Below are 19,101 nucleotides of genomic sequence, written 5' to 3'. Positions count from 1 at the left end.
TATGATATTCAACACAGGATCGAAGTGCTGTTCATTTCATTTCCCTCTCGCATCTTCTTTAAAGTACTTGAAAAATATGTGTTGCAAAAATGTCCCCTGTCCATTATGTCACACCAGATAAACAATGTGTTTATGATGTGTATTTTTTTTTCTATAAACCTACCAAAACAAAAGGATGTACATGTGTGCTTACTGCCTTTCACTTCACCAGAATTACCTCCAAAGACATTGTCCTCAAATGTCCTCAATAAGAACGCCACTGATAAGAATAAGCAGTCCAACATTTCCCTCATTCAACTCCTCACAGATTTTATTTTGAAATTTCTCCTCCCCCCTGCGGGAAAACAGTCAGGCCTGCTTGTGTTTGTTTATGATGTGAAATAGAAGACAATAACTGTCCAAACAATGAGAACACTTTAGTGATTAAAAAAAAAAAAAAAAGATTCATATCGACCACGTGGCGTCTGTTGCCTCAGCGAAGGTGAACCAAACCAGGTGGAGCAGGACACGATCCCCAGAACGTCTCCAAATGTAAAAGCAGCACAACAACTTAAACTGCTGCTCAGAGAGGAACCTGACAGCTGTAAAGATGAATCTGATGTAACCACGGTTACATCACTGTCACTTCAGACGTTAAACCCCGACATCCAGACTATTCATTAACACTTCAATAACAAGTGTTCCAGACTGTGTTGATGCCGTTTGATGGGAGTCGAAGGGAATCGGGGACCAAATCATTAGAATCCAAACCACATGTACGCGGAGTAACGGGCCTGATCAGCTCACCAGGTCTTATCTGTAGGTTGGATTCTCATCAGGAGGCTTTACTGAGGGACTTTTGAGCATTTCCTCTGATTCCAAACCAAAGAACGCAACATTTAGAGAAAACCATCATGAAGAAGAGGCAGGCGAGGAGGATTTAGTTCACTTCCATGTAAAAAGCACACACACTGTACAGTAAAGCAAAGCACATTTCAACTGACGTCTTCATTAAAACTGCTGTCGGAGGCAAAAAGTGCTCCAGCAGGCCGACGGATACGGAGGAAGCTGTGACCTCACATCCACTCGCTCTTTGTCTCCTCACTGACCGTCCAGGATAGAAACACGCTGTATAAATAAAAAGTTGTACAAATAATAAATTAGGGTGAGATCTTGTACAACTAAAGTGATCGGTTCAAACCGCGACATCGTAGAGCTCTCTGCTGAGCGCGCTGCAGCTGTGAGTTCAGATGATCTGGGATCGCTAAAGTACACGGATATAAATAAAAGTAGAGCTTCAAGGTATTTTCCGTCTGTGTTCGTGGAGACAGTCTGCATATGGCTGGGATTACGTCCTGGCCTGTAATTCACAGATTTACTGAACTGCAGTAAGTACAAAAGGGGGCAGCGCACTGGGAGCAGAGGAGGTCGAACACCCTGTAAAGTCTTCAACTAAACTATGACAAAGTGCACTCAATAGGATAAATAAACAACACACACACGCGCACACGCACACACACGCACCCGCACGCACACACACTCACAACTCTGCTCATTACCATGCTCCACAAAACAATAAAAATCACACCAAACCACTTGGAACAAATGTTTTACACTGACATGTCTCATAATGGGGGGAGGGGGATGGGGGATGGGGGGGGTCTGATCAATACTGATTCTAGTAACAAACTAATCACACACAACAAATACACAAACAGCATTTTCTCTCACTGAAGCTGAGAAAAACGGTCATTAGTCCTTTACTGCGGCTGTTTGTTTGGATTTCATCTGTGCAGCCGATTTAAACCATGAAATCAATAGAAAACCTTCATTTAATGAGTGTAAACAGAAACAGGAGGGAGTTGTGTTGCTGCAAGGTGTTTCCTCAGCTTTGGCTCCGTCTCTCTCGCAGCACTTTCCTCGTACTCGGACGGGGCCGTAGAAACGCCTGCTCCGATGTGAAAACTATCGAGTCCCTTCTCTTCCCTGCTGTTAAACTAAATCAGAATGGATTCTGTTGCCAACATTCATTTCATGAAATTGTGGCTCTGGCTTTGCCAAGTCATTATTAGCCTGTCACGCTCAACCCCAACCAATCAGAGGAGGAGGACTCGCGCCAGTGAGCCACCGATGGCTGCGTGGTTTTCCACCGATGGGACATGTTTAAACAGTCTCAGTCACGTCCTGCCACCACACACTTCTTTAGGTCGTCAGTGCACTTCTGTGAAAGTGACATGTGGAAACAAACCATGGACCCCAGATGGACGAATGGAGGCTGTGCGTCTTTGCTGTAACCATGAAGTCAAACATGTTGTTCGACATCTTTACGAAGTCAAACACACACACACACACACACACACACACACACACACACACACACACACACGCGCGCACGCACACACACACACACACACACACACACACACACACACACACACAGAGAGAGCCCATCGAGCTGCCATACACAAACAGATCTCAGAGTAACACTGCAGAGCGGTGTGTTCCAAAGATACAGACGACTGTCACTCTCAGACATTCATGAGCTTCACTTTTGGAGCCAAACTCTGAGCTTTCATTGGACAGAGAAGTGTTTGAGTTTGATTACAGAATGTCCCCACATGTGTTTTATGTTATACACTCTGGGGGGATTACCAGAGAGCGCCCCGCGATTAATTCCCCCCCCCCCCCCCCCCCACCACCACCACCACGCCCCCCCAGTGAGCACTCTCACTTCCTGGGGAGCAGCGCTGCCAGTCTCTGCTTCTTAATGGGAAGGAAGTGGATCTCCTGTGAGCTGACCTTCTTCAGTTTGATAGCTCTGCTTTTAGAGACCTTTTTCAGAGGGTCGTTGGGGTCGTGCTGCTCCCCGTGGGACGCCGACGGCACTCCGTAGAGCTGCTGCAGCGTCGCTCCCTGGCTGCCGTCCCGTTTAATGGAGAAGTTCTTGGTGGAGACTCCCGAGAGGCCTTTTATCTTTCCGCAGAGGATGGCGGGGATGGCGTCTTTCACCGAGACGATGACCTTGGCCGTCTGCGAGGTGCTGACGATCTCGAGGTTTCTGGCTCCGCTGAGAGACGCCTCTTGGCCCAGTGAGCTCGACCCGGCGGCACTGCTGTCAACCAACCACTTGTGCTGCCGGCTGAACTCGAGTGAAGCCAGGCTGCCCAGCAGTTTGGAATCTAAACTCTGAGAGCACTCGACACCCAGAGACAAAGCAGGGCCACTTGTGCCTTGACTGGGCTGTAAAGCTCCTTCTCTTTCCGACTGAACACACTTTTTCCTCACACCAGGCACTGACAAGTCAAGCACAGTGTCCTGCTGTGGACTAGGAGATTCCTGTTTTGGTTCAACTGGACACGCTCTGACAGAGAGATCCAGAGCCTGTCCTTCCTCGAGAGGAAGCGAGGACGGGGACGCGTTCTGCGGCTGGAACGGTGGCATGCATTTCCTTGAAGACAACGAGGGAGAGGTAGTATCTTTTGGTGAAGTCTGAGTGCTTTTGCTCACAGTGCAAACTGGTTTTGGCATGTTCCCCTTCGAGTCCTCAGTCTGAGGGACAGGGATGGGGACGGGCAGAGGGACGGGCAGAGGCACTGGCAGGGGGATGATGACAGGGTAGGGGACCAGAAGTGTGGCAGGAGGGACCAGAGGGGCCAGAGGGGAGGCGTACGGAGGTGTGAGGGGCGGGAGGGGGAAGAAGGCGGATCCTGGTGACTGGCAGTTTGGCGAGCCCGTCTGGGACGTGAAGAGGTCCTGCAAGATGGCGGCAAAGGCCGGATTCTGCAGGAGAGAGAGCAGGTTCGCATCCTGCGACTGTCCCGCCGACTTCTGGTCAGCGGCTGGAGGTAAGCCGAACGTCAGAGGGTTCTGACACAGGATGTTGTTCTGGAGCGGCAACTGTGTGCAGTTAGTGGTCTGAGGAATCACCGAGGGACTCATGTGCTGGATGACCTGCTGGTCCAGGACCAGGGGGAGCGAAACCGGGCTTTGGCTCGTTATCAAGTACGGCGCTGCCCCCATTTGGCCGAGCTGAGGTTGGAGGTGAATGGGCAGCATCAGCGGACTGTCTCCCAGACACACCGGGTGGAGCACGGTCGTAGCTACTTTAAGTGCCACGCCTCCTGGAGATTCAGCGGTGGGACTCACCACCGACGGTGCGGCGGCGTCCGCCAGGTTGGAGAGGCCGGCTTTGCTCGGTCCCGTCGTGCTGCCAGCGCAGGGATCAGCAGCAGCGAGTGGATTTACTCCGTCTTCCGCTTTGCCGGCGACTTCTCCTCCTGCCGCGTCGGCGCTGCGCCCGTCGGCCTGCGGCTGCGTCACGGTAACAGACGCGTCGTCGTTACGCTCCATGATTCAGCCTGAACAGTCGAGAGAAATCTTCATCAAGCGCTAGTGACAGGTCTCATCCATTATTCTTCTCGGTAGCCCTGAAACGCAAAACGACAGAACGTTTGAGTTTCAACAAAGTGGTCAAATCTTACACGTGTACCAAAACCGTAAACAGAGGAGAATTATCTGGAATTTATCCTCCGAGCTTTTTGAAGGACAGTCGCTCCGTGTTGTGTCTCGTGCAGCTCAGATCTACTACCAGGAAAATGCGCTGCATTCTGTAGGTTTAGCGTTACGAATGGATTTTATGGGTTAACAATTAGAGAAACATATTGTGTAAAACCGAGATAAATGACACAATATCCCACTGCGATGGAGAAAAGTGATTAAAAAGGGATTAAAGAAGAATTGAAGCAGCTATTCTGAGATTTTGTATTCCGAGTGCTTTAAACATGTCCCACGAGGACGTCTTCCTGCCTGGTGAACAGTTTGAAACGAACTTTTGTAATCTACAAACTCATTCTGTTGTAACCTTCGTGGCATTTACTCAGACACGACACAGTTCGTACAGAACCAACAGATGAGATTAAACAGCAGTTCAAACAACAGCTGATATGTTTATATTATACAACAGTTTTACAGGCTGAGATTAACTCCCTGTAAACGAAGGAAGTAAAACTGGTGGAATGCTCCTTTAAATGAAGCTTTAACTGTGCTTTAAAAAGTAATTACATACATGTACAGTTCTCTCATAAAGTATATAACACATCATTGTATGTCATCACTGCAAATATGACTTTCCATTTCCTATTGTATGTCCCAGAGCCCGATAATCCTCATCGTAGACCGTCGCTGTGATTATTGTAAATTTAAAAGTAAACGGTGACTGGATATGTTTTTGCCGAACAATTTAGCTTTTTTTTCTGAAACAAAAATACAAGTCGAAAAATGACTTCATCTTCATCCAACAGGGAATAAAATTAAAAAGAAATCACACCAAAAAACAAAAAACAATAGCCAAGTCTTTGATAACTAAATGATTGTTTGTTATTTTTCAAGAAAAAAATGTGAAATATTTTATTAAAACCTTCTCTGATAAGAAGATCAACCGACAATCAGGGTGCAGCATGAAACAAGTTTGATGTGTGATGTGGAAACATGCAACTTTCACTACAAACGACCTTTTTTAAAGATTCTTCAATGAGGGGGAAAGAGCTGCAGTCACAAAACACGTCTCGAGGGGAATTTAGAGTTTTGTGGTTTGAACTAAAAAGGGAATCTGAAGACCCGTTATTGATTGAATAATCAGGGAAATACTGGACAGATTGTAGTCTGCCTCCTAAACTTGTGCAGACATCTATCTGTTCCTCCCCTCCTCCACTCATCTCCTCTAAGCCTGAGGTAATAAGACATGCGCAGCGAGAGGGAGGCGAAGCTTTTGATTAACCACAGACCCCCCCCCCCCCCCCCCCCCCCACCCGAGCTAAAATAATCTACATAGAAAAGGTCGCGCAGGAAAAGGTGACCCAGTTTTGATCAACTGTCCATCTCCGTAACTGTCCGACATCTCGGTGGCTGTTGTGCTTTTATAAGGCCGCGGTGTGTTGGCTTTCCTCCTCACTACATGACACCTCCACACAACACATGTCCCGCCAGCCCTGGCTGTCGACCCCCATCCATTCAGAGATAAAACGTCCCCTGGGTGCCCGCACAAACAATGTCAGCAAGGTCAATTATTCATACTGATGGGAGCTACGAGGATAATGTTCAGGTCTTAGAGAGGGGAGCGAACTTAAAATAAGCTCAAAAATAACAACAAAGACACGCTCTACCTTTTGAGTGAAAAACTCAATTAAATGACGCATGCAGTTCCAATTTTCGAGCAAAAGCGTGACACTTTTTGTTTTTTTCCCCCTCCGAGCGGCCTTCATGTGGTGTTGGGTTTCCTCAGTGAGCAGCGAGGAGGAGCGCTCTATCCCCCCAGGCTGGTTTTATATTGTTGTGCAGCATAGATGAGACATTGTAATGGGGCTCTGATGGATGACACTGATTCTACAGCCAGGCGGCCGGACGATGATCTTGTCGCCGATTCATGGAAGTCTGGGAAGTGTGTGCACCTCGGGAATATGAAAACCGGCTAAATAATCTATAAGAACCCGATAAAAGCTTTTCTGGATTTATAGTTTGAAGATCCTTTGATTATTCCCCAACACAGTCTACAGGAGATGGTGTTTAAAGTTGAAAAACCCCAATACTCTGAGTGATAAACCAGCAGGTCATGGCTGTCTGCGTGTAAGTAACATATTTATGTACCACTTTCACTGCTTTGTCCTCATCCTGCCAGTCATGGAATCACAGACCAGACAAAAAGCACTTGGAAAAAAATGTACTCAAGTATCCAAGCGAGTGCATCTATCTCACCCACATTTACTGCACGCATGCATGACCATGACTACCGACACATTATTCATCTTAATGTCCGTTGCGCTTTTCTTTTTGTTCCTTTTTCTGAAGGAAATAAACTGAAATATGGGTCTGATATTCTTATTTAAGACAATGAATAGAAAATTCAGATCTATTCTATGTTTCCACTATTTGGATGCTGCGGTCTCACTTGCATTCCAGGAAGTTTAAGGGAAGCCATTTCCTGCTTGATACCACGGTCACGAGGTCTGCGACATGATAACGCCTCCCTGACTAATATGAAAGAAGTCTTTCTTGGTTGCGACTCCTCTGCTGTCACAGCCTCCAATGATTTGGCCCGATTGTGCACAAAGTGAGGAAATCACCCAGATAATGGACTCGCTTAATCGTCCCTCTTTGCCGAGCTGTCGGGGCAAAACGACTTTTTATGCAGCGACTTTGTTTTATGGGGAAATAAAAAAAAAATGATACGAGCAGGCATTACTCTGAGCCTTCAGATCAGGTGACCTGACGCTAAGCGGTAATCACCAGTCGGGGGACATGTTGCTGGTCCCCCCCCCCGGCCTGCGCTGCAGTTCACAGGTCGCCGCTCTGCCTCCTCCTCGCTTGAATCATGTGAGAACTATGCCAAACTGCAGATCAGCAGAAGGAGGACGTTTAACCAGCGAAGCCTGCGGTGAACCAAAGTACACACAGACCACGCTCATCTTGTTTTTTTTTTTTTCCTGTTACATTATCTGACTCAGTGACTTTGCTTTGTCTCTGTGTTATCACAGACAGGGAAGGTCACAGAAAGATGCCACATGAGAATCAATAAATAACTCTCTGATTCTTGCTGATGTGCCACATGCGAGCTAAATCCATGTCTTCAGTTTGCACATTCGCACATAACCCACGTCCTTGTTGCCGAACAGAGAAGATTAAAGCAGCTCCTCCGGCTACATCTAACACCTCGTATAAATGTGCTGGACACACCAGAGTAAAGCTGCATCCACAACACAGGGTCTGAGAGATGTCAAAAAATTAAACATAACTTTGTTACCATGAATAGCTTCAGGTTAATCTTATTAATCTTCCTAAATCCAGCTTGCTAATAGAGTTAGTGTTCCCCGTTTCCACATGATAAAACAATTTGTAGATAAGGCTATTAAAAATAGCTCCAGCGTAATGCAATTTTCATGAAATATGAGCTAATGGAAGAAACACGGAGCACAAACAAACCTGCAATCATGTTTGAATAAATGCACACTATTTTTTTTTTTTTTTTAAACACTCATATAACCAGCAGCACATTTATATTTGTAAACCTCACGCGTCATCTGTAAGAAGTCTGTGTTCACCAGCCAGTAACAGCTAATTGAGTAACTAGGCAAGAAGAGACCCAACGGAGAGCCAAATGAGATCCCTCCCCTGTCCCCGTTACTGTAATCATTTCCACATTTCCTTGTTTTTTTTTCCTCATTGATGGAATGTACGCCATAGTAAGTCAATAGCAAGAGAGAAAACAACAACGCCTTAAATTCAATTGCATTAAACCGCACTGCAGTCCAAATACGTAACCGGGACTACTTTTTATTTTCTCCTTGAACTTTTCCTTGTCGGGAGGTTGATTTTGAGTTCAGACCAGAACAAACAAAGACACCGGGGACGGATGGAGCACGGCTGATGGTCTAAATGTCATCGCCCTCAACACCCCTCCGCTCCAATAGCCAATTACATCTCATTAGAGAGACACACAGAGCCTCATCACAATGCTTCACATCGCCGCAAATGATCTTTTATTCAGCTGGTTGTCCTCCAGCTGATCCCCTAAATGCCACAATGAGTAACATTTTATAGATAGAATTTAAAGCTTCTAATTAACACAACTGGACTCGTCATCACGGGGATCGTTGCGTAACAAACTAGTCACTATTTTATCCAGTTAAAAATCCCGCTCAGATGGTGAAATGGTGTCAATATTTATCCATTCAACCATCTTACAATACACTGACACCAAGGATCTGCACCATAAGGTTAAGTATTGTTGTGTATGTGAACTATAAAGCACTCGCCAGCAAATTGAACAAGACACAGACAAAGTTTCCATTTATATGAGCTGAACAATATAAACTAGAAATTAGATTAGAAACATTAGATACAAGAGGATGTTTTCTTGTTTGGCTCTATATCTGTAGACAATGTAGACAGAGGAAAACATTGTACTTTTTACTCAACTACATTTGTCTGAAAGCTTTAGTTACTTGTAAAATTGCAGCTTTTTCTACCCTTCATGTCCATTGAAAACCATGTATCTCCAAATGTGGTCATTTTGAACTTGGATTTTTCTGATAAACTGAAGCATCCTTTAGGGGATGAGGAAATTCTCCTTTGTTTAAAGCTAAATAAACTATTAAAAACCCTCTTGGATTGACTGGAAAATGCATTATTTTTCTGAGCTTTGTTGACGTTTTAAAGGTATTAGGTTGTACTAGGTACTGACAGAACATAAACGATACAAACATGATAATCTAATAATCATGATAATATGATGCATTACTGTAGATTAGATTTAACAACAGGACATAAAGTAGGTCAAATAATCACTAACTACAGCAGTAAAATGCTCATTAATCCAAAAACATCATTTATAAGAGGTTTTATAAATGATGTTTTTGGATTAATATTAATGAGCGCAGACAGGGAGCATTTACTGCAAAGTGTGTACTTTTACTGTTGATACTTTAAGTACATTTTGCCGACAGTGCTTACACACCGTTAGTTGAGGTATTGAATACTTTAACTTACAGTGGAGTATTTTCAACACAACTGTGGTATTAGTACATTCCCTGAAGTGAAGGAACCGACTACTTCTCCCACCACCGTCTGTAGATGAGATGCAGAATTACTGAACTAGATCAGAGCTGTCTCTCCCTGCACATGTGACAGGACACCGACATCAGGAGGATGTCCAGGCTGTCCCAGCAGACTCTCGCTGTGACACCGCCGGGTTCGTCTGAGGATATGTCCTCTCTCTCTCCCCCCCCCCCCCCCCCCCCCCTCCCTGGTCACATTTCTGTCTCCCCATCTCACCGTGCTGCCACCCCGGTCCCCCGGTCCCCGGTCCCCCCCCCCCCTCCCCTACGTACCATGGAAAGCAGGGAGGCTGTGCGCCGTCTAATGCGCACGTCTCCGCACGTCTCCGCACATCTCGCGCAGCGACATGAAGCAATGAGGGCGCGTGAGGCTCCGCTGACATTAAACCAGCGAACCGGGACAGACGGAGGCTCCTCGTGCCACATAATAATAATAATAATAATAATAACCTGCTCCGCCTGAAGTTCCCCTTCACCTCCAGCTGGCGCACATTTAATAAACGAGCTCCCGCTGTCAGACGAGGCAAGCTAGCTCCCTACATCGCCTATAAAAAAAATAAAAATAATAATAATAATAAAAAAAAAATAAAAAGGGCTTTAATAACCTTTAAAAACTGAGACCATGCAAAAAGCTGAACATTTAATTCTCATGCTGATGTTAAAACAAATCAATGTTTCAGCGTGCGAGCGCCGTAAAAAAGGAGAAAAGCCTCGGCTCACCCCGTTTCATCTCCGTCCCTTTAATGTAATTCTCCCATAAAATGCCAGTTTGGCAACAAACAACAACATTTACTCACTTTACAAGCAGACAAGCGCCTCAGCAGCTTTCTTATCGGGTCGCTCTCTCTCAAGCGACAATGAATGAGACCCGTTATACTAAAAAATAAATAGATAAGGTTGCTGTTTATCTCTTCATTGCGGTCCCGTCGTAGAGACTCCAGACTGAAGCTGCGCACGCAGCATCGTCAGCGGGTCCTCCCCCTCCCCCTCCTCCCCCTCCTCCTCTTCCTCCTTCCTCCTCCTTCTTCTCCTCCTCTCACACAGGGACAGAAAAAAAGACACGAAGAAGAATGTGAAATACAAAGATAACAAACATTGATTATCCATATTTTTTCTAAAATAATGTTTTGGTTTTTACATGATAAAGGATCATTTCGTGTCATTTCATTTTGCAAGTAAAGCCTTTAATTTACGGGTCTGGAAATGAATCAGAATAATTAATTAAGCATGAATCTTTTTTGTACTCTTATACTCCGGTATGTTTGAGACTAAATGTGCCAATTTTCGATCGATACATGCCCAACTAATTGAATCCATTTAGATGCTATAGTACAACCCAGGCTGTGGTTCCCAACCTGTGGGTGGGGCTCCTACATGGGGTCTCAAGTGAAACCTAAAGAGTCCTGAGATTCTTAATAGGAAAGGAAAGCAGGGAATATGAACTTAGTTCATAGGCAAGCACATCATTGACAAAAGGCTATATGAAGAGTAACGTTTACAATATTATTTCGAGTTTATTTGAGTTTAACTTTAGCCAATCATTAACCCAGACTGATTAAAAATAATCCTGACCAACAAAATTGTCCATAATAATATACCAATAAAGACAGGAAATATAGTTGGGACTAAAGATGAGGTGGCCCAATCATAAGACTACCATATATATATATATAAAAAAAAAAGATTTAGGAATAGTGTGTTTTGTGAGAGCTGGACGGCTTGTCTTTTGTTCTGTCTTTTCAAACAGTACTCTGGACAGTATTAGCCCGGTGACTGGCTGATGACAGAGGCACAGGAGAATGGAGTTTGGCAGCTGCGGATGAGAGTCTGGTAGAGACAGGCCCGGGTGAGCAGGATCCCCTGGGTCTCCATATCAGTCCCAGCCAGCCTCGGGCTCTGCCTCGGGGCCCCGGGGCCTCTCATTGTTCCGCAGGGAGGCTGTTTAATGCACTATAATGAGACTCACAATATACCCTGGTGGCATGGTGGTGACTTTGGTGTGGTTACCTCCTCGGTGTCCCTCCCCCCTCCCCGTGTGTAGTCAGTATTACTCATGAGGAAATACAGCTCAGTTCAGCTCTGAAAGTGTTGTTCATATGCTTTACCACTCAATCAGTACTTCTCAAAATTAGAACAGTGAACATCTGAGTGTAGATTTTAAACCTCTTATTAAGATAAGATGAAGAAATCTACAGTGAAACTTACTACTCACGTTTAAACAAGTCTTCTTTGTATTTAGAGACCCTGTAAAAGTGACTGTGGTTGATAGAGGAGCTGGATCTTCTATTTAAGACCCTCCCCAGCTTTGCTTGTATTTTTTTAGACCCTTGTCTTGACAACACTGCAAAAACACTTTTACCTCAAATATCTTAAGGTGGTATATCAATGACAAAGACAACAAGAAAGAGCTACTTGATAAATTATTGCAGCCACAGAAAGCCCAGACTAACTTTGCGAGTGTTGTGGGGCTTTAAACCTACATTATTTTCACTCCATCTTCAACTACGAAGGAGAAAAGAAAAAAAAGGTTTGACAGATTTAACTTCACTGCAGTTCTGCTTTTTGTTATGATTTAAATGAAAGAAGCAAAAAAACTTGCTGGAGACGTTCAGTCAGTCATCACTAATTACCTCCATGTGTACTGTGTTTAAAAAAATATGGACAGCATCTACTTGTTTGATTGTGATGAGAAAAAAAAAGAGTCCTGAATGTGTTTAATTTGTGGAGGTGGCGTTTGTTGATGTGAAATTTTCTGCATTAAAACATTGGTGTAAATCCTGGAGGTTTATGAATCTGCTCTATAATAATATTATATAAAGACCAGAGGAAAAAGGAGAGAGACTGGAGGGGAATGCTTGCAGCTAACGTCTGTCTGTGACTGTCTGACTATCTTTACAGAGAGAGATGTATTGGCCTCTCTGAATGTCTAAACTTGTGTTTTTGAGTGGTGGTACACATGAAAACCGCCATTTTTAAATAATGCTTATAATAATAATAATAAAAAAAAAAAAGCAGGCTCAATTACAATATAAATATGGGATAAGAAAAAACAAAAAGACTCCTGTTTGCTCCCTCCCAAAAGTAAATATCACCCACCCACCTACTCCCCACCCACCACCCTCCTCCCTTCTCTGACTCCCACTCTCCAATCTGCTCTGTAATTTTCACACGGTCCCTTACATCAACAGTGAGTGAGAGCCGAGAAGCTGTGTGAAGTCTTTGTCTCTGCTCTTCATAATCAGACAGAGATAAAAGTCATATTGGGCTGGCATTTTCTTTAAAAGGCCTTTACTGCGTGTGTGTGTTTAGACCCAGAGGGCAAATAATGACACAAAGCCTGCTGTACAACACAAAGACAGCAAGAGATCTGTGTTGTCAAGCACCTTCAAAGAGTGGAGGACAATTCCTCATGGAGGGATACCGTGTGTTTCATTCTCAATCCAGTCACAGAACACATGTTACATTTGTCATACATCCCACATGATACTCTTGAGAACAAAATAGTTGATTCCCCTCCCACTCATGCCAAGCCATCCTGTCTCCAACGTTAGGTCAGGTCAGGGTTCATGGTCAGTGTGCCCTTTGATGGGCACCCACTTGGGATGCCAAACACTGAGCGAGAACAAGGCGTTTTTGTCCGTCACGGGCCCGTCTGACATTAACCAGAGCAACAAAGGCAATTCAGGCTCCGTGGAGCTGGAGCATGACCAGGAAAGTGACAAAACACACACAGAAAATGACATGTCCGTGAGCGGGGCTGAGAGCTGAGTGAGTTACAAAGAGAGGAACGTGTTTAGATATATTCAGATGTTTAAATAAAATCACAGCCAGAACATAAAGGGGCCGACTTTAACATCAACACTCAATTTACGTTAGAGTACCCAGAGGAAGTTCTGCTGTGGGTTCAGCTAAAAAACACAAAAACACCATCTAGTGTTCATTTGAAGTAAACGGCAGCTCTCCCTTTTCTTTTGTGGCGACTCCACCTTACTACCTGACCCTGCAAGGCCTCACTCAGGGTCCGAACGAGGCAACACCATCCTGATGATTCAGAAGATAGCTCAAAACCTCAGAGGTTTGTTGGCGTTTCACGGCCTTGTCATAAACAACAAAACACATAAAGTATGTAAAGTAAAGAATATTATAAAACAATGTATGCGTTTGGTTTAAAAGGCAAAAAAAAAAGAGAGTTTTGAGAAGGAATCTATGACACATTGTTGAAGTGCTTTTAATGCTTGAATTTAATATTCTCCAAATGTTTATGCACAGAATTTTCAATATACTTGAATCACAGTTTTTTTTTTTTTTTTTTTTCAATTCTACCATATTTTGAAAGCAGGACCAAAATCTCCCACTCATGTTTCTGTGGGAAATAGCCCCATCTAATGGTCTGAAGTCACAACTGATGCTGCTTTGGCAAGCTGTGATAATAATTTTGTGTTCATTGTAACAAGATTTAAAAAAGCAATGTGAATCCTGCGTTGGCATCATGAGAAGCATAGAGAAGTAGAAGTACTCAGATACTCTACTGAAGTAAAAGTAGCACCAAAAAAAAGCACTGTCAAAATACTTTACAACATTTACAATTAATAATCTTGCATAAATTGCACTTAATTAAAAGTACACACGTTTTATAGATTCATTTATTTATAGACAATTTCTGTTGTTAGATTGTTATACATTAATTGTTTGAGAAGCATTTTCCTGTTGCAGTTTGTTTGAGGCATGTGTAACAATTATTATCAAATGCATTATTCTTTTTTTTATTCATTATTATTATTTTATGAACTGATCATGTGTTTTGTATGAAGCATCGACTTAATATGCTCAGTAACAAGTACAGGGTTTCCAAAATGCCGAATTCCCTGACTTTCACTTAAATTTCCATGATCTATACCAACATAACAATCCACATTTGTGCTGATCAGACAAAATTCAGTCACATCATTTTTTTTCCCCAGAAATTTGTGAGCTGTATTTACTAATTGACGCCTTTGCAGTAAAAAACAAAAAAAACAAACATATTTTTTAACTGCTTAAACAAAATATTTCTTCTTAAATGGGAACAATATGAACACAGACCCCCTTCTTTAGCCCTCCTATAACAAAAGAGGTGTTAAATCAAATATTTTTTTGGGAAATGTTTATTTGTGGATGATGGGCCACATGAGGTTATACTATCACTTCAGTTCTGTTTAACCAGATGAGCATTCACACATAACTCTCACATTGCACTTTAAAGTGACAATCAGCCTAAACGTCCTCACAAAGAGGGTTTGTCCTCCTCAAAATGGTTTTGAACCAAACACACACGCGCACACACACACACACACACACACACACACACACACACACACACACACACACACACAGAAGAATAGAATATGATAATGTATTACAGCATCAACATGAGCCAGAGAGGTCTTCTCTGCAGAACTCATCACAGAACAACCAGAACCAGAATCATAATCCAAGAAGAAGAATTGTATTGTTTGTATTAAACCACTATAGTGTCATATTTCCCTCTAAAATGTAGCAGTGAAATATGTCTGAAACTTAAAATAAAAGCACAAAATAAAATTTAAATGAGAGAAATTAACATCACTACAGACCCAATGAGTCATTTTTAAAGCAGTCACATTTATTTGTCTTCTTATACACATTTTGCTAAGCAGCTTGTTGATGCTAGCAGTTGGCTTTGATAGGATTTACTATAGGATGTACACAACGCTTACTAAAAAATAAATAAAAGACAAAGTGTTCCACAGCTCAAAAATATACAAAGGTTTGAAATTAATGTAAACTTTAAAAACATGTTTTCTTTTTACATAAGAAACAATTCAACAACTTTTGTGACAATTACCAAAAAGTTATTGTATTTACAAGTTTGTACAAAAAAACAAAAAAAATACAAAGCTGAGACCAACAGTACAGTTTGCAGAGGTTGATCTGAAATCCAAGTGAAATGTACTGAAATGTACCGCAGGTTGAACTACAACTCTTTTTTAATATTTGTTTGTGTTTTTCAAGAACGTCTCAGTCAAGTAAACAAGAGGAGAAAAACAGTTCAATGCCACTAACATGTAAATTTTTCTAGCCTTTGGCGGAAGCGTCTATGAACTCCTCTGCTGAAGCGTCCTCAGAGTGTGGATATTATTTAAAGGAAAGTGAAACTGCTTCATGTAAGGATCTATAAATATCTCCAGGTACAGCAAGAGAAAAATGAAACTTCACAAACATCACTTTATCAGTGCAAGAAAAAAAAAAAAAGAAGTTGGAATGAAGGTTCACAGACTTAACTCATTGTGTACCCTGTTAGTTGCATTTGTATGGAGTCTCATTAAGGCCAAAATTCAGTTGGTGTTGACAGCGTACCTACAGGGAAATATGGCTGCATAGATTCTGTCATCTTTGCATAATGGTTGAGTACCATCGCTCCAATAAACACCATGTACTTTATTACAGCGAATATGCAAGACAAAAGAAAAGAAAACAGACTCAGAGTGCCAGGGTAACAACTAATAACTCACGTTTAGCTTATGACTGTTCATGTCATCTGGTCATGACATTTATGAGTGGCTTTGCTGTTTGTCTCTGAAACCAGTGTCTCAAATGAGATTTAAAATTTGTCTCTTATAAACAAAATAACTATCTGAATAAAACATGTTATTTAAAATATCAGCAATTCATTGCATATGTTCATGTTAAGTTTTCAGTTTAGGTCATTCATAAATGTAAACCAAATCAGGGGGCGGGCAGAGATTTTCTGTGTCTGTTATAAAAATAAATATTTTTAGATTGTTTTGCGACACAGAAAATATGAAAGTTTTTGCTTTTGATGGGGGAAAAAAAATTGAGGAGCATTTGGCACAAAATAGCAGCAAATGCCAAAATCCAGAACTTCGTCTTTTTTCATCAGACACGATAACCTGGCTTCATATTCAACCAAACATCCTCCATCAAAACTGAAAAATCTCACAAAAAACAACACTCAACTTGCTGCTCCGTCACTTATTGTCTCCTGTTGAGTAGAATAAGGCATATTTGATCCTCCTGAGCACTTTCCACTTGCCTCTTTTCAACAATTCATAAACACACCAAGTCAGCAAACCAGAAATGACCATTGTTCTGTTTTTCCTAAAACATAAAGACCTCCTTGTTCTCTTGCTGCTCTCCGATTTCACCGCCTCCAACTCTTTGATCACTTCTTCATCTCCCATGTTAAACACCTGCTCGTCTCCCGAGATTGTCGAAGTTAGTGCTTGGCTTTGACATTTCCAGTCTCACCGCTAATTACTCATCTTATTTATTGCATTTATTACGATTTTAAAATGTTGTAATAATAAGCTATCTTTGATATAATTTATTATATGCTTTAAAAAGGACCGAGTAAAATATACAAACACATCATATCAAATGCTGTTTACAAGCCATATGAATAGAAGGACTGAAGGTTCACATTTCTTTAGTTAGTCCTGACGGGGAGTATCAAAATATTTCAGTATAACTGGTTTTAGGAAATGTACAAGTTGTGTGTGTGATTGCATAGGTATTCACAGAATACATACAGTTCATAATCTATTTTCATAAGATACTAAAAAAAAGGTAAACTTGTACGAGTTTTCTTTTTCATATTTTGGATTAAAATGTGACAGCAGAACATGAAGATTAAAGAATGAATGTACCGTAGGAAGGCAGAGGGAAGGTAACCAGCGGAGTCAGGTGTGCATGGCTTTGGAAATGTGCCTTAAACTTACAAAATTAAAAGTTTTTTTTTTAAAGAACTATTAAGCCTATTTCTTCTGCTGAAATGAACTGGGATTTTAAATTGCATTTTTCTACAGAATTCAGACACTAAATAATCTGCTTTCTAATACCAACTTTTCATTGCATAAAGACATTTTTTTTTTTTAGAAATACAGTTTGTATAAAACACAGGTAAAATCCTTTCCACAGAATAATCAAAGAGGAAAGCAGCTTCAATACTCAGCCACAATTACTAAACTGATGACTTCTGTTTTTACCAAAATGATTTACCCAAATTAAGCTCATCAACTCTCCTGCCCTCACCACATCTCTTATATATTAGATTTCATTCTGGTCCGTTTGTTTTCACTGTAAACACTCTCTTGTCTACGTGGAGCCCAGTGAGGAGCGGTCGTCGTGAGGGCTTCCGTCTGAGTTCTCCGTCTCACCCTCGGAGATGGCCTGCATGGGTGCCGAGTACAGCCGGCTGCGCACGCCGTAGCGGCTGCTGTTGGCGGGCGGGGGGATCCTGGAGCGTCCCTGCCTGGAAGAAGCAGATGTGTGGAAGGACTTGGGGGAGAAGCCCTCAGCGTTGGCTCTGGGGTACGGGCTGGACAGATGGTCCTGTCCTGACTGCTGCTGCTGCAGCTGCATGGGGGAGGCGGGCTCCTCGGCCTGTCTGGGCGACTCCGACAGAAAATCTCCAGATGATTTAGGAGTGATGGGGCTCTTCAGGATCTCTGTAGCCGACATGCGGTAACTGGACTCGGAGCGGCTTCCCTTTTTAAGCAGCAGCAGTTTGAACTCCTCGTTGGAGGTGCTGGACTTCTTTGCGTTCCTGTAGATGGGACCGGAGACTCTGTGCAGGCCTGGTGGGGTCACGGCCGTGGCGGCGGTGGAGGAAGAAGGGGAGGAGGAGGGTGATGTCAGAGAGACCGGGGAGCTCATGGTGCTGCTGGGTGGTGTGTTTCCCAACGCAGCACAGAGCCGGTTCCTCACACCCAACTCAGTGGAATCCTTCCTCCCCAACACTTTCCTTTTGGACCTGAGGACGAAGAAACTCATTAGAGAATCTGTGTAAAGTTGGAGAAACACAAAGAGACTTGTATGCGACACACTCACCGGTGTATCATAGCGAACAGATCCTCAGTGGTGCGAGCTTTGGTGGGTGACAGAAACACGCTGTCATCATCCGGCCTCGACTCATCGTGGAGTGGAGACACCGCATTGTCACTGGGTGGAGAGTCTGTAAAGAGAAACACAATTTAATATACTGCAAGCTTTCTACTCTGATCTAATCAAGCAATATTACACAAGAGGGTGTACTTTAACGTGATTATTTGCACGACAGTGATGCGGTCCCTAAGCATCACCGAAGTGCCAATAATCACATTACAACACACCCTATTGTGTAATTTTGCAATTATACAACAAGTTACAGTCTAAATTACACATGTAATCAAAATGTTTTCATATTGTGGGGCAATTCGCTCTCAAAATGCAAAACTTTTTGTTAGTGTGAGCTCCGTTTCCACGGCAACACATGGGGTAGGACTAACAATTGGAAAACAATCAGTCGCCTCAGTAGAAGCGAATGTAATGTATGCGATGTTCACCACTCCAGGAAGTAGTCCGAGCCTTAGCAACGACCCTAGCAACAGAGACGAGCTCTAGTCCGTTTTATTGCTTTCTGGAGATGGTTTCTCAAACTGAATAAATACAGCACATAGAAACACTAAACTGCTTAGCTCGCTCAATCTTGTTGTAT

The 19,101-nt window shown here is 42.8% G+C and overlaps 2 protein-coding genes across 2 annotated transcripts in view; both read right to left on the bottom strand.

Moving 5' to 3' along the window:
* Positions 1–2,694: 2,694 nt before the first annotated feature.
* On the bottom strand, positions 2,695–10,507 carry rai2 (retinoic acid induced 2). The gene is made up of 2 exons (XM_069150763.1): positions 10,385–10,507; positions 2,695–4,406 (listed from the first exon to the last, which is right to left on the bottom strand). The coding sequence occupies exon 2, from the start codon at positions 4,327–4,329 to the stop codon at positions 2,707–2,709; it is 1,623 nt and encodes a 540-aa protein (XP_069006864.1). The 5' UTR covers positions 4,330–4,406; positions 10,385–10,507; the 3' UTR covers positions 2,695–2,706.
* Positions 10,508–15,207: 4,700 nt separating this feature from the next.
* The window catches only part of nhsa (Nance-Horan syndrome a (congenital cataracts and dental anomalies)), a 58,898-nt gene continuing 55,004 nt past the window's right edge, over positions 15,208–19,101 (bottom strand). Inside the window, exons 8-9 of the mRNA XM_069150762.1 lie at positions 18,456–18,579; positions 15,208–18,378 (exon numbers count right to left, since the gene is read on the bottom strand). Of these exons, the coding sequence (XP_069006863.1) occupies positions 17,721–18,378; positions 18,456–18,579 (782 nt within the window). The 3' untranslated portion in view covers positions 15,208–17,720. The remainder of the gene's footprint in view (positions 18,379–18,455; positions 18,580–19,101) is intronic.

This window comes from Embiotoca jacksoni, unplaced genomic scaffold (assembly GCF_022577435.1).
Source record: "Embiotoca jacksoni isolate LCO1_2020_lvr unplaced genomic scaffold, fEmbJac1.0.p SCAF_16, whole genome shotgun sequence".
NCBI classification, from domain to species: Eukaryota; Metazoa; Chordata; class Actinopteri; family Embiotocidae; genus Embiotoca; species Embiotoca jacksoni.
This window is presented reverse-complemented; position numbering and strand designations above follow the sequence as displayed.